General features: G+C 36.5%; 1 protein-coding gene across 10 annotated transcripts in view; it reads right to left on the reverse strand.

Moving 5' to 3' along the window:
• TTC13 (tetratricopeptide repeat domain 13) overlaps positions 1-14,949 on the reverse strand; it is a 74,031-nt gene that overhangs the window by 39,850 nt on the left and 19,232 nt on the right. For 5 of the 10 annotated variants that reach the window (XM_017526517.2, XM_017526516.2, XM_037737787.1 and 2 more), the window contains exons 3-4: positions 13,326-13,401; positions 9,775-9,845 (exon numbers count right to left, since the gene is read on the reverse strand). In XM_017526517.2, the coding sequence (XP_017382006.1) occupies positions 9,775-9,845; positions 13,326-13,401 (147 nt within the window). Of the gene's footprint in view, positions 1-989; positions 1,056-9,774; positions 9,846-13,325; positions 13,402-14,949 lie in introns of all 10 variants that reach the window. The other 5 variants (XM_037737784.1, XM_017526514.2, XM_017526513.2 and 2 more) reach the window with 2 other exon arrangements.

Raw genomic sequence — 14,949 nt, forward strand, 5'->3', positions numbered from 1 at the left:
AAATATACAAGCAAATTTAATATCAAGAACTATAATTTTAAAAGCTGAGAATTAGGAAGAGGCAGCTCTGAACTTTGCTAGCACAACTTCAACCTGGTCATTCACTGATGCTCTGAGTGCAATGTCATTTCCTTCCTACCCATTTCCATCATTCCCAATTCCGAATTCATTCTCAGTCCTCTATGCCTCAGAAGTATATAAACAGACAAAGATCTCCAATAGGCCAGCACAAGGTTAGTACAATATTAATTTTAATATTTTATAAATTGTAATAAAAAGGTTAAACATTTTAAATATTTTTAATGTAAAAGTTGCAAAAGTGGTATTTCTTTCTCAAAGCACAATTTCACACAAATATTTTTAGTATACAGTAAGACAATAGAAAAAGTTTGCATATAATCTCCTAGACTAGGAAAGCTGAACTTACACCATTTTGTGATTTACTACATAATTTCAGCAGTCTTCATTTTTATATTGTGGTACCTTTTTTCACGTAAAACATGATTATTATAGTCCTCCTCCAGCCTTTCTCAGAGAAATTAAGGGGAATAATTTGATTATAGCTACAAAGATATTACACCTATCTGCAAAAAGTATAAAATATAACAAATAAAAATAAATGTTACACGCCTAAAGAAACCTTTTGTTCTTTCGTCAAGCTTCAATAATTGTGAAAGGAACTCAAATTCTAAGTCCTACTGCACTATTGATACCCAGTCTACACTTCGACCATTAAATGTCTCTTAGGAATACAATCAGGGTCTCATGCTTTTCTTAGTCTACATCCAGTTCATCAAAGTTGACCCCAGATCTGGGTGGAAATCCCCAGTCCACCACTTACTAGCTGCCATTTTCTCATCTGTGAACTGGAACCATAGATACCACTCCATGTCCCATCAAGGGTCAATGAACAGTAGCAGTGCTAGCAAAACCCTGGTCTGTGTCAGGTCATGTAGGCGCTATGGTAATCATAACTATTACATACTCACATGTAGTCCCTTCTTTCCATAGGCTATCCCTCGGCCATAAATTGCACTAACCAGATCAGGCTCCTCCTAGTCAGACCAAAACAGAAACACGTCAAAAACCATAAACAAAACAAAACAAAACAAAAAATCAGTTTCTGCTTAAAGCACATTAATGCCACAAGTGACAGCTCTACTTCTTTATGCTACAACCACTCATAAGTCAATACGCAGTCTCCAACCTGAAACGTCTATGTTCTTAAAGCTAATTTGAATGAAATGTGATAAAAGTTTCATGTTGAAAAAAATAATAAAGAGAGGAGAAGGGAACCAATATTACTGAGCAACATGCTAGTTTCTTTCAAAGAGTCATCTTATTTAAAATGCAATCCTCTCAACAACTCTGGCAGCATCAGCAATCATGTCTTACAGAGGAGAAGACAGAGGCTCAGAGGGGTAAAGAGATGTGAGCAAAGGACTGGGTAATGCCTTTAACGTGTGTGTTTCCTCTCACATATCCATGAAATAACCTGAAAAGGAAAGAACCACTCAGTGCCAACACAATGGACTAGAAATGAGTCTGCACTGAAATCTGTTGGAGATGAATACAACCCTACATACTAATGGGTTAAAATAAAAACCTGACCCTTTTTGCAACCTGTTCTCATGCTCTCTTCTGCTATCCTGCAATCCAAATGGGGTGGAGGAAACACCTATTGGGACCAACGACAAAACATCTGTTGACCCTGGCCATTGAGTCCTTACACCCAGGTTAGTTGGTAAGTGAATGAAATGACTCTCATCTACATTTAGCCTCTACAATTTTTACTTCTTTGAATGGTTCACTATATGGTTAAAAAAGAAGAAACAGCTGCCTCTGGCTATAAGGTCCTGGGTGGAAGTCTTGCACTGCTAAGGTATTTAACAGAACGGCACTAGATTCTCCGGAAAAAGTCTCTGCAAAAACCTGATAAAGTTACAATTCTGAGCTAGGGTATCTGCCAGACATTGTTCAGTTTCAATTCTGAGCTAGGGTATCTGCCAGTATTGTAGAAAATGAACGCAACTACTTCAATGATGAGTAAATGGCAAAAAATAAAGAAGATAACATGTATTTAAATTTTCTTAAAGGCTACTCAAATGGAATGAGATGCATCTATACTCAGTGGTAAACTGGCACATCACTGGCCACAACCCGGACAGCAGATTGGACTACATGGTATATGAAAAATTGCAAAAATTCAACTAAACAATTTGAGGTTTCTAGCTTCTCTTAGAACATCAAAAGATCCAACAAATACAGGCCCACATGTTGGCATTCTCACACAGCAATAAATAAGTGACCAGAGCTAAGCACTAGCTTTCTCTTGATGAGAGGTACATGCTCATCAGTTCACCACAGGGCCTACCCATCACTACCACACTGCACCAACTCTCATTGCTCACGTTACCTCCCTGGCCCCTACAAATTTCTGGATTTATGATTTATAACTTATATATAACTGGCATAGAGGTGCTCATGCTATTTGCTGAGAGGGGAAAAAAGTACACATTATAGATCTACAGAAGAATGGCAGTTACATTTCATAAATCATATGTGATTGTGTGAACCATTATGTGCACAGAAAGAAACTCTCCAAAATGCTACCAGGAATTTCCTCTGGGGAGTGAGATTACTAGATATAGTCCCATTATACTTAATACATTGTTATATTTCTGTTAATTGTTTAAAACAGACATGTTCATTTATAATCGGAAAAAAATGTTTAAATAATACACGTTTCACTGCAAAAATTTAGAAAATGAAGAAAAGCAACGAGCAGAAAGTAAAGGGTGCCCTATAATCCTCCCCCCAGAGACAAGCACTTTTAAACATTTAAGTATTCTTCCCAGCTTAAAGGAAGGCAGAGCAAGTGGTTTGGATGAAAAAAGAATACAGGTATAAGGGGGAAAAGGGAAGCAGGAAAAAAGGGAACCTCCTGAGGAATTAAAAGTAAGACTGGCTTCATGTTTTTCCATGGCAAAAAAAAGCCAGAAGACAGAACAGTCAACAGTTGAACAGAACCCTGGCCAGGCTGGGGTGGAAGGCGGTGAGCCCAGCAAGCTCATCCTCTAGAGCAGGGGTGTCCAATCTCTTGGCTTCACTGGACCACATTGGAAGAAGAATTGTCTTGGGCCATATATAAAATACCTTAATGCTAATGATAGCTAATGAACTAAAAAAATAATAAATCTCATAATATTTTAACAAAGTTTACAAATCTGTGTTGGGCCACAACCAAAGCCATCCTGGGCTGCATGGAGCCTGTGGGTTAGACAAGCTTGCCTTAGGATAACATATGTCTGCAGAAGAACCAAACCTATGCTCAGATTTATTACAGTTCAAAATATATTATCCAAACCCCTTTTCTCCTAACTGAGAAAAAAGTTTACTCTAGATGACCAAGAAGTGAATCAGAAAAAGGTGTCAGTAAACAGTTATTCTACTAACATGAATGGCATCCCTGCACACCCGTGGCCGGGGCTGGTGCTCTGACATCTTCCTGCCCTCCAGCTCACACACTCCTCATCAAATCCTGGCCCTCTCATCTTCTGAACAGATCGGGGTCCTCCCGCCCACTCTATCAGCCACTGCCCTGTTCTAAGCCTTCCTCTCTCATCTAGGATACTGTGATCACCTTACCTGGGATTCTCCACAGACACACACCAAGAGTTATCTTTCTAACACTAAAGTCTCATCACATCACTTCCCTAACTGAAATTATTCAGTGACTCCCCAACACCTAATACAGTGACATTCAAATTTTTTTAACTCCAAACCACTGAAATACTTTTTACATTACAACCCAGTATGTACAAACACACGTATCAAAACAGTTTCACTAGCTTATACCTAGGACTTACTATACACAGTAGAATCTGATATTTTCTAGTCTAATATATTTCACTTTTTTATATATATATTTTATGGTGTTTTAGGTTTTGGGGTTATATTTCACTTTTAAAAAAATAGTGCTAATCTTGACTTGCCAATTAATTTCAGGACCCATTAAAGGGTAGCAACCCAAAAAAAAAAAAAAAAAAAAAAAAAAAAGGTAACATCTAAATGGTTTTGCAGAAAACATTAGTCATTTTCCTGCCTTATTGTTCAGCCTCATCTCCTTCCTCTTTTTTTTTTCTTTTCGTAAAGACAGGGTCTCACTCTGTCACACAGGCTAGAGTGCAGTGGTGCAAGCCTAGCTCACTACAGCCTTAAACTCCTGGGCTCAAGCAATGCTTCCACCTCAGCCTTTCAGGTAGCTGGGCTATAGGAGTGCACCATCACATCAGGCCAATTTAAATTTTCTTTTTGTAGAGATGGGGGTCTCACTTTGTTGCCCAGGCTGGTCTCAAACTCCTGGGCTCAAGTGATCCTCCTGCTTCAACCTTCCAAAGTGCTGGGTTTACCAGCAATTTTAAATACGTTCCTTCTCCTTTATTCCCACTGTATGTTGTATGGATGTTGGCTGTTCATTCCACAATTATTTACTCAGGGCCTACTGTTAGCTATATCAGGTTCCACATGCTAGGAATACCATACAAAGCCATGCTATTCCTGCCATGGACTACGAATAGCAAGCAAAAATAAACACAGAAGACAAGAGATTCATCTATCAGATCGAAGTCAGCCCTGCTAACCATGTTCTTCCCAAAGGGGAAGCAAGCAGGACAACATGGCTAATAGTAGTAGGGTACAGTCCATGGGAAACAAGAGCCCGATCCAGGGTAACAGGAAGGCAAAGCTCTATGACAGATGTGCCACGGTGAATGACGTATGGTGGGCCTCCAGCTCTTGCGGCTGGAACATTTTGGTAGCAATAAAAACTTTAAGTTTAAAAAACAACCCAGCCATTCAAAAGTTTGCAACAGCTGAAATATCTGAACACTGACAACTTCCTAAAGGTAGCCATCATGATCTGGACTGTAGGACTGGATGTATGCCTCACACAGAGCCCCTTGCACAGGCCTCCCTCCAAGTCACCCCATGGTCTCATCATTACTACAGCACTGACTTGGTTACTATGCTCATCTGTAATGTATTTAGGTTTTCTCTATCCAATTTTTCTTTCTTTTCAGAATGTTTTCCTAGCAGTCAGGAAGGACATGTAATTATTGTGGCTGTTATATCTACAGTCTAGTATTAAGCATTCCTAAATTTAAATAACAGATTTTATTACTTTTAAAAGTTGATGCAACTTTATTTAATTATTAGTTTATCTATCATTAGCTAAAAATCCAAAAACTTATCTTTATGGAATGCCATAATAAATTATTGGGTTTTTTCCCCCAAATAAAAATCAATGTTTATTCCTAAAAACAAATTGGGCTCTGAAGAGCAATTTTTCAAAATATTTTTATAGTATTTATACTTTATAAAGTTTTCAGAAACTTTTTTTAAAGTTTCTTTAAGAAGTTTCTATACTCTTAAAAAGAGTGAAATGAAAATGATTACTTCAATCTTCCAATTTTACTCTATGCCACTGCAAAATCATGGTATAATAAGACAGTTGCCTAGATGGTGTTGTGTTTACTTAGATGTCTCAATTCTCAAAAAAAAAAGGTCTAATATATCATCCTCATTTTATTAGTTATACAGTGATTTTAAATTTTACAGTATTTACTGTATTTACCACTACAAGGCTGGCTTTTTTAATTAAAACTGGAAACTCACTGGATCTAAAAACAAACAAGTCAAAACAGTCAGTACATAAGCAATGTAATGAGGATTAGATTTTACCTGAGTGACAGACACACATATTTGCATAAAGGATGTTATTAAAAATTCTATGCAGAGGAATGTTTTCAATTTTGTGTGCTAGTGTTAAATAGGAAATAATGTTCTTTTACAAATTTAGCTCCACTGGAATCAGATCAAAATCCGATGAGCTCAAGGTCACATAATGAACAGCAAAGGCCAAATTGCCTCATAAAATTGCTGAAGCATTTATGTTATACCCAGCCCTGCATGGGGACCAAAAAAGCACAGAAATTAGGAAAAGTTCTACTTTTCAATCCAAGAACACTATTATGGATGCACTGACACACGTGGAAGTGACTTCAGGGCACTGGCAAAGAGACAACACTAACTCATAAACTTTAAAAATCAAGAGTTTCTAATGCAGACTGACATCTATTAAATCCTGTCATTGTGCTCAGTTAGAAACCTTGATACTTCCATAAAGGAAAATCAAACCACTGGGAATAAACATTCCAATAAACACTTTGAAACACCAAGGATTATGGAACTATTTCCCAGGTATGTAATCTGATGGTGAAACCAAGACAACAGGAAAGGTGTAAGAGTTTTACATCAAAAAGTCATTCTGGAGTTAAAGGATCCATTATATGTAGATCTGAAATTCATATTAAATGATCTTATCAAAATAGTGATTCTAATAAAATCCAAGCCCCCAAGTCCCCATTTGTTGTTTGCTTCTATGAACGGAATCAGATTCCATGCTCCGTTGCTTCATACTGGAGCTCACGAGCTGTCTTTAAAAAAAAAATTTGCCAAGAGTTAATGAACTCAAGAAAACTAAAAAATCTGTGCATGAATAGCTACCACTTTAAAGATTTGTTAAAGGACATTTACTGGTTTAAAAACACTGCAATTTCACGTATCTGGAAGGCCCTGCAAGGAACAGGTAAAAATATATTAGCATATACAAAGAAAAATGCTTCTCAAGTGATATTTAGTTCGATATAAGCTGAAGAATGAAAAACAGTAGAGCAACATCTATGTATGCTAGAAGAAAAGCTTCATCACTATTCTGAAATACTGGATATGAAAAAGTATTATTGAGATAAAAATGTAATTCATTACTGCAAGAAATATTATCACTACACTTGCCAACAGAAGAAAAAACAAACAAAACAAAAAAGAAAAGAGCAATGATTTAGAGAATAATCATACATGTAATATATAAAGAGAATGATTTATGCAAATTATGATTTATGATGAAAAAAGGAATTTTAATCAATTGGAGAAAAAGCAATAACTATTCTTTGGACATTTGTTCCCACCTACTTTTACAGTGTCTTGATGACACTGGCTATCAAGAGTTTGATAAAATCAACAGAAAAGTCAGACAGAGAATGTGTGCATCAATTTCAAACATAAACTCTAATACAGAAAAGTTTTGTCCAGAAAAGTAGGGTCAAGTTTCTTATTAAAATTTTTGAAAGTAATTTTAGCATTTAACATCAAATCTTCATATTTTCTTCCTTTTTTTTCAGATACAGGTTCTGGCTCTCTGGCTGGAGTGTAAAATCTTTGGATTTTCTATTTCTTATCAGTCATATAATACAAGGAAAATCAAACAGATTTTCACACAGCTTTATCTGGATGGCTCCAAAGCTATTCTTGCTTACCCACGTGCCATGCAAATATTATTTCCACATGTGCCATGATGTGGAAAAAGCGGGAAAGCATCAAGTTAAAGGGTAAAGAGAGAGAAATCACCGAGGAAAGCACCAGCAGGAAAGTCAAGGGCATTTTTGCTGCTATAGAAAAATATGTTATAAATGACCACCCAGTTAGTTCATCTGCGTTTGAACTTTCCACTGCCTTCATCCCTGCCCCATCAATAGTCTGAACTGCCAGCAAAACAGTCTAACATAATCCACACATTCTCAAAGAGAGATTTCCCAGCTGAAAGTAACTCACTGTATCACAGATCGATGAAAATGCAATATGACATTTCAAAACATTATTATCTTCTTTGCACAAAAAGAAAAATGCTAATATACTTTCTGAACACAATTGCAAGAGAAATATCTACAACTATAAACAGACAAAACAATGGCATATCATAGAGCCATTAAAATCACAAGACTAGAAAAATACTGAAAAACATTTACAGTATAGAATTAAGTGAAAAAGTAATATAAAACAGTACACATATCAGATTATAAAATAAATGCATACTTTGAAAAGGTATGAATAAAAAATTTAAACAATGTTAAAGTGGCAGAATTGGAAAATTTTTTATTATTGAAAATATTTTAACAGTGTTATATTGTCTTCAACCACAATGGTAATAATATTTTCAAAAAGTTGAATAAAATGACAATACATCTGCAAACTCCTTCTATTTCTGCTGGATTCTATGCTCCACCCTGGTTGCCTTAAATTAACTGATATTTGCTCCTATAAATGTATCAAAATGTCCCTTTCAAACCAGGGTCAAGTGTTAACTGCGTAAAAGTGCTTGCTTACCTTTTATAACATTCCCAACCCTTAACAGAAAGGTAATTTTTAAAACTATTTATAGTCTACCCTTTGTACTTTAAATTCCACTGAAGAATAGTATTCCACATGACCACCCAAATATAGTGCTGCTTGGATCCAAAGACCTCAAAGTAATAACAAAAAATATCTCATCAATTGTTTGAGAATCAAGATATTATCAATGTAATTAACCTTATTTTTAAAGAGAAAACAAAAGCAAACTAAAATTTCAAAATTAATCATTTAATGGCCGGGCGCGGTGGCTCAAGCCTGTAATCCCAGCACTTTGGGAGGCCGAGGAGGGTGGATCACGAGGTCAAGAGATCGAGACCATCCTGGTCAACATGGTGAAACCCCATCTCTACTAAAAATACAAAAAATGAGCTGGGCATGGTGGCACGTGCCTGTAATCCCAGCTACTCAGGAGGCTGAGGCAGGAGAATTGCCTGAACCCAGGAGGCGGAGGTTGCGGTGAGCCGAGATCGCGCCATTGCACTCCAGCCTGGGTAACAAGAGCGAAACTCCGTCCCAAAAAAAAAAACAAAACAAAACAAAACAAAATTAATCATTTAAATTAAGTCTGCCTGCTAGATTGTAAGGCGTTTGTTGGCACTTGCTATGATTAGCACAGATGAATATACACAAGAATGGTACTCTGACTAGCCAAAATTTACTAAGCACTTACTATGTGCCAGGCACTGGGTAGTAATTACTTTAATAGGATATTTCATTTAAACCAAAAAAGAATTTTTTTGGCAGTAGTTACTATTATCTCCATAACTCAGGAGGTTAAACAACTTTGTAGCAAGAAGCAGAGTGGATTGGAATTAAGGCATCTCTAGCTGTAAAATCCATTATCTTCTTCACTGTACTTTACTGGAAAGACACATCAACAATCACTAAATGGTTAGGCACCAACAGTGCATACAGTTAAATAATGATACAAGATATACGGCCGATGCTGCTGGGCAGCAACTCTTACACATGCAGTGCTTGCATGCTTTATCTTAACCAGACTTTAGCGCAGCCACCAATCAGTAAAGACCCAATACTTCATTAAGGAGTCTCATAATTATACTTAAGGTGAAAAACATACCTATGAGTAGAAATTAAGTTAATCATGAAGATCAACTCCTGTGTGAAAATAAGTTGGAATTTCAAGAATTTCCAGTGTCTATATCTCGTGGGAGATACTGTGGTAGAGAGGAAAGTAAACTGAAGCTAATGTGTTTTTAAAGCTTGCATTTGAATCCCATCTCTGCAACTTGATGGTCAGGAGACTATGAGCAAACTGCTTGAGCTGATTAGATTCCCTTTTTCTCATTTAAAATGAGGTTTTATTTAAAATCTTTCATTTAAAAGATTAAATGAAAGCATGTCACGAGGCCTGGCACCAGGAAAGTGCTCAGTCATACCAATTTCTTTTGTTTTCTTGTATAATTTAAAAACATGTTTCATTACAGCACTTCAGCTATGCATTAGTCCATATTTTTATCATAACTTTAAACTTGAAATTATATAAATAAGAAGAAAAATTACCTGAAGCATTGTTGAAAAATGCCGTATTGCTTCATCATAGAGACCACTGCCAATCAAGACATAAGCAATAGCTATAAAACAAAATACAAAAATATTAAAGGAAAAAAATAAAGTAACTCAAACTAGAATCAATAACTAAATTCTTCGGTAAATCTCCAAAGGCAGCTCCAAGCACTGAAAGCAGTTAAAGAAAGCCTAGAAGTTAATAAGGTGCCATTGAATTCTTCTACTTTCATCACTCCGCACTTGCTAATCAGCCTTCCAAATCCATCTAGATTTAAATTGTTAAAGTCATCTATGAAATATCTGCCTACAGGAGATACTTATCTTTTTCTAAGCCCATCATTCATTTTCAAATCCCAAATAACCTTTGTGATGTCTCCTAGCTATCAAAAAAGCTAGTAATAAATCTAAATAATGTCCATCTAACATGGCAATGTGATTTTTACTGTGAATGTTATGAGAAATACCCAAATAGCATCACAAATATCAATTCCTGAGAGTGCTGAATTTTTTGCCAATTATCTAATAAGAACAAAAACAGGGACTCAAATTTGGTAACATAATGCTTAACTGTGGATAATGCACACCATTATAATGCAATGACAGTCTTTCTTCCCTTCAAAATATAGTCATATGCTACTCAAAATATATACTAAAGAATCATCTTTTATCACATTGTTTAGGAAAGTGGTATTTAGAAAACAGAGCCAGGACAATCTCTGAAAACACAGCAATATTCTGACTAAATTCTGCCACCCATCCAAAAAACAATATTTGAATCTTCTAGATTATATTAGCATCTACAATATTTGCCCTGACTGCTTAACCCTTAGCCCCCCTCCAAAAAAATCCCTGAAAAACATTTAATTCCTCAATCAATATAACTATTTTGATGACATTTCTTTGCAAAAAAAGCTTTCCTGTAAAATTTTACCTTTTAGGACCTAATAGGTGTTCAAGAAGATGGGCAATGAAAACTTTCACTGTCATTAAAGCTTCTATTTCCTGACAGTTAAAAATAGTAAAAACATTAAACAAAGCAGAAACAGAAATGAAATGTAGAAAGAGTTGAAAATATATTCATAAATCAATAGAGTAAAAATGAAGTTCAAATTGAGCACCACAATAATACAAGCACTTCTGGGGGCATTCTTCAAAATAAAAAGAGAGCCCTTTTGCCCTACTTTTTTTGAAAAGATCAGTTAAGCCAAAATTCATGTTCAGAATGCTGACAATGGATACCATTCAGATAGCTAACCTCCAGGTAACCAGAGGATGCCTTCAGTTTTGGGGGTGGAAGGACGGGCAGTAATAGTAGTAAAAACAGTAGCAAGAATCATAGTAGCTACAGGCATTGTATTCTTAATACAGTATGTGCCAGGCATAGTAATATCCTTTACCAGTATTAACTCATTTGCTTCTCCACTGCAATGAGGAAGGTACAATTATTAACCCATAAAGTAGTTAAACAAGCTGTCCAAGGACCACAGGCAGTGAGCCAGAGGAAAGCAGCAAGCTGCTTGGCTCCGGAGCCTAACCTCTCAGCCCGCGCCGTACGCTGAAACAAATCAAGGCTGCTCCCAAACCACTGTGCGCTGGAGGGATGGCCAAGTGGTTGAAATTCCTTAATGGTCAGATGAACATGGATAAAAACATACACTTGTACTTTTTTGAATACAAGAAGATGACGATAGATCAGAAAACCGAGATCTGGGCTTGGATTCTGGCTCTGCCACTCACCAGCCACATGACCACGGGGACCTCATTCACTTCTCATAACTGTCTTGGTCTTGCTTAATAAGCCTGTAGAAGATTTTCTTAAAGATTCCTTTCAAATCTAAATTTTTATTTCCTATCTATCATCCCATAATGAGTAATATCTATTGAATGAACAAATCAATCAATGAGCCAGCCATAAAAACAAGTATGATTTTCAGGAATAAATTTTGTAGTTTAGAACATATTTAGATGGCTATCCACATCTAAGCAATTGAATTCCACTCAAAATCAAATGCAGTTTTCAAATATCTCCACCTAAAACTCAACATTTTGTGAACAAAACCCAGAAATATGTATTAATAAAAGAATAATCATAATACAAATCTTGTACAAATACAAATAACAATTAGGATCTAAATTTTGCTATAGGAGTCTAAAGACATAAAGGAAAAGGTGCTATAACTGGACTTTCTCAGAAATCTCTACTTACCAGCAATCCCACATCTCCGAGCAATGTATATGTTCACAGATATCATTTTTTCAAGAAAAAATACCGGGTACAAAAGATCACAGGCTAGCTCAGGGCCTATGCTACCCCAGGGTCTACTAGAATTATTCTTGGAGAACAGAACAGACCTAGTACATATCAAGCCCTGAATTCATTGTTTTAATAAATAAACACTACTCTAAGTGGAATCCAAGGACTTCAGAAAAGACCAGATCTGATGCCTTGAAGGACAATCCTCAAAGCCTCCTCAAAGAAAATCACCATAAAGTGATTCGCATTTCCAAAATAGTCAGCACTCTGGGAGGCCAAGGTGGGAGGATCCCTGAAGCCCAAGAGTTTGATACCAGCTGGGCAATATGGTGAGTCCTGGTCTCTATAAAAAATTTTAAAAAATTAGCCAGGCATAGTGGCATGTACCTATAATCCACCTACTTAGGAGTCTGAGGTGAGAAGATATTCCAACCCAGCTCAAGGCTGCAGTGAGCTATAATTGCATCACTGCACTCCAGCCTGGGCCACAGAGCAAGACTCCACACTAACAGGAAAGAAGCCACTATAAAGAGCACTTAGTCTTAATATCAAACATGTATGGCCATGGTAAGGATAAAATAATTATGCATAAATTAGATAGGTGACATGTGAGGTACTTTGGGTGACATGTGAGAATGTGCTTCAATAGTCTGTCTGGTTGCACTGCTCAGCCCTGTATTCAATTTATCTCCACTTCTTCACATGTAAGCTCACTAGACAGTAAGGGAAATACACCCAGTGCACATCTGACACTGATAAAACCAGCCTGTTTTAAAACATGCAATGAACATACCAAACTATGTGACTCATGCTGATATGAATGAATTCAATTTTTCTACACTCACATTCTTAGACCCAAAAATAACTGACTAGCATTATGAGTAAAATAGCTTAAACATAGCTATTTCACTACATAGAAAAGTAGGTAGTTTGAGATTCTATTCTGCTTCCACTTCTTCATTGCTCACTTCATTGCTCATCTGATGACAGCACACAAATAGCCTATTACTGAATAGGAACAGCTCATAAGAGCTCATTACCATAATTATTAATTTCAATAGAAATGGAGAGCTGGAACAGATTATTCCATCCAAACCTTTTTTTTTTTTTTTTTTGGACATATAATAAATGGAACTTCACAAGGCTGAATGTTCTATGCAAGATCAAGCAGCTCAAATTGGCAGAGCCAGTCTCTGTGTTCTTTATACCTAACCATCCTGCCTTCCTGTTAAGCATCTCACCAAAAAATGGAGGCAAATATTACAGAAATATTCCCAGATTCGAGTCTTACCTAACTCTTCATTTGTGCTGTCATTATCAGTGGCAAACGGGAATCTCTTTTGTTCTGCAATAGACTTGGCCTGGCTCTGAGGGGGGAAAAACATATATATTTTAGCTTATCACAAATAAAGAAAAACTTGTATTAAAAGCTGTATTTTAAAAAATTAAGGCTACATTTGATTTAAATGGAAACAAGAAAATCCCACTATTGTGGGAATGTTTTATACTTTGTCTTTCAGTAGAATCTTGATGATGAGAGAGGAACTCTTATTAGCCCTTTCTAGTTTTGCTATGCAGTTGAGACCTTCCACATATGGGAACCTGGTAAAGCTTCAAGACGTGGCAGATTTAACAATATGTAAGGGTGTTACTGATGGTATATAGCTGGGTGTGACTAGAACATGAGTCCTTCCTCTTTATTGAATGTTTACAGACAAGTTCACAGATGCAAAAGATTTTTCTCCTTTAATAAATTGCTTAGATAGGCGGGGCATGGTGGCTCATGGCTATAATCCCAGCACTTTGGGAGGCCAAAGCAGGAAGACTGCTTGAACTTCGGAGTTTTGAGATCAGCCTGCTCAACACAGTGAGACCTTGTCTCTACTAAAGTTCAAAAAAAATTAGCTCAGCATGGTGGTGCACACCAATAGCCCCAGCTACTCGGGGGAACTGAGGCAGGAGGATGGCTTGAGCCCAGGAGGTCGAGGCTGCAGGGAGCCCTGACTGTACCACTATATCCCCAGCCTGGGCAAAAGAGTGAGACCCTGTCTCAAAAATGAATAAACAAATAATAAATTGCTTAGATAGTTTAACTGTGGCAATCATTTCACAATGTATATGTATATAAAATCATCACACCATACACTGTAAATATATAATTTGTCAATTACACCTCAGTGAAGCTGGGGAAAAAACAAGTAAATTGCTTGGAGCCAAGAAAAAGAGTCTACAAATATTGCTTTATTTAATATTTGAGGAGAGTCTACCATTTGCCAAGCCTTTCTGCAAAAAGATATGGGGAAGGGGATAGAAATAAAATTCCACAAAGAGAAGAAATCATTACTATGCAACCCCAAGAGTACACTGAAGAATGTATTTGATTTTAACTTGTTTGTATTCATTAGAAAGAGGGCAGGGGAAGTATAGTACGAACAAATAAATTCTTGATGAAAAAGAATCTCTCCCATTTCTAATACTATCTAAGTTTGAACATACAGCTCAACATCACTAGTAGAGTAATTTCAATCCAATTTTCTCATCCCTGCTTACATTTTAGTTCTTAAAAGCTGTATTGCCTGATACCGCTAATTAAAGGGAGATTATGTTGACTCTTGCTATTCCTTCATACTATGTGTACAATCACACTTTTATGTTTAATTGCATAATTATTTGGTTGGTGACTTTAGAAGTCATGGTGCAGAGACCAACACTATCTTGCTTACTGCTCTATTCCTAATACTCACCTAGCAAAATGCCTAGCACATAATAGGTGCAAAATAAATATCTGGATAATCAATTAATAAGTGAATAGTCTAAGTCCCATATTTCAACCTCAGGAAAATGAAAAGCCAAGACTAATGAGCTTTCTCCCATAGGTCCCTAGCTAGTGCTATCTTAAACTGGAAATGCAACTG

The sequence above is a fragment of the Cebus imitator genome, unplaced genomic scaffold (genome assembly GCF_001604975.1).
Source record: "Cebus imitator isolate Cc_AM_T3 unplaced genomic scaffold, Cebus_imitator-1.0 Scaffold42, whole genome shotgun sequence".
NCBI classification, from domain to species: domain Eukaryota; kingdom Metazoa; phylum Chordata; class Mammalia; order Primates; family Cebidae; genus Cebus; species Cebus imitator.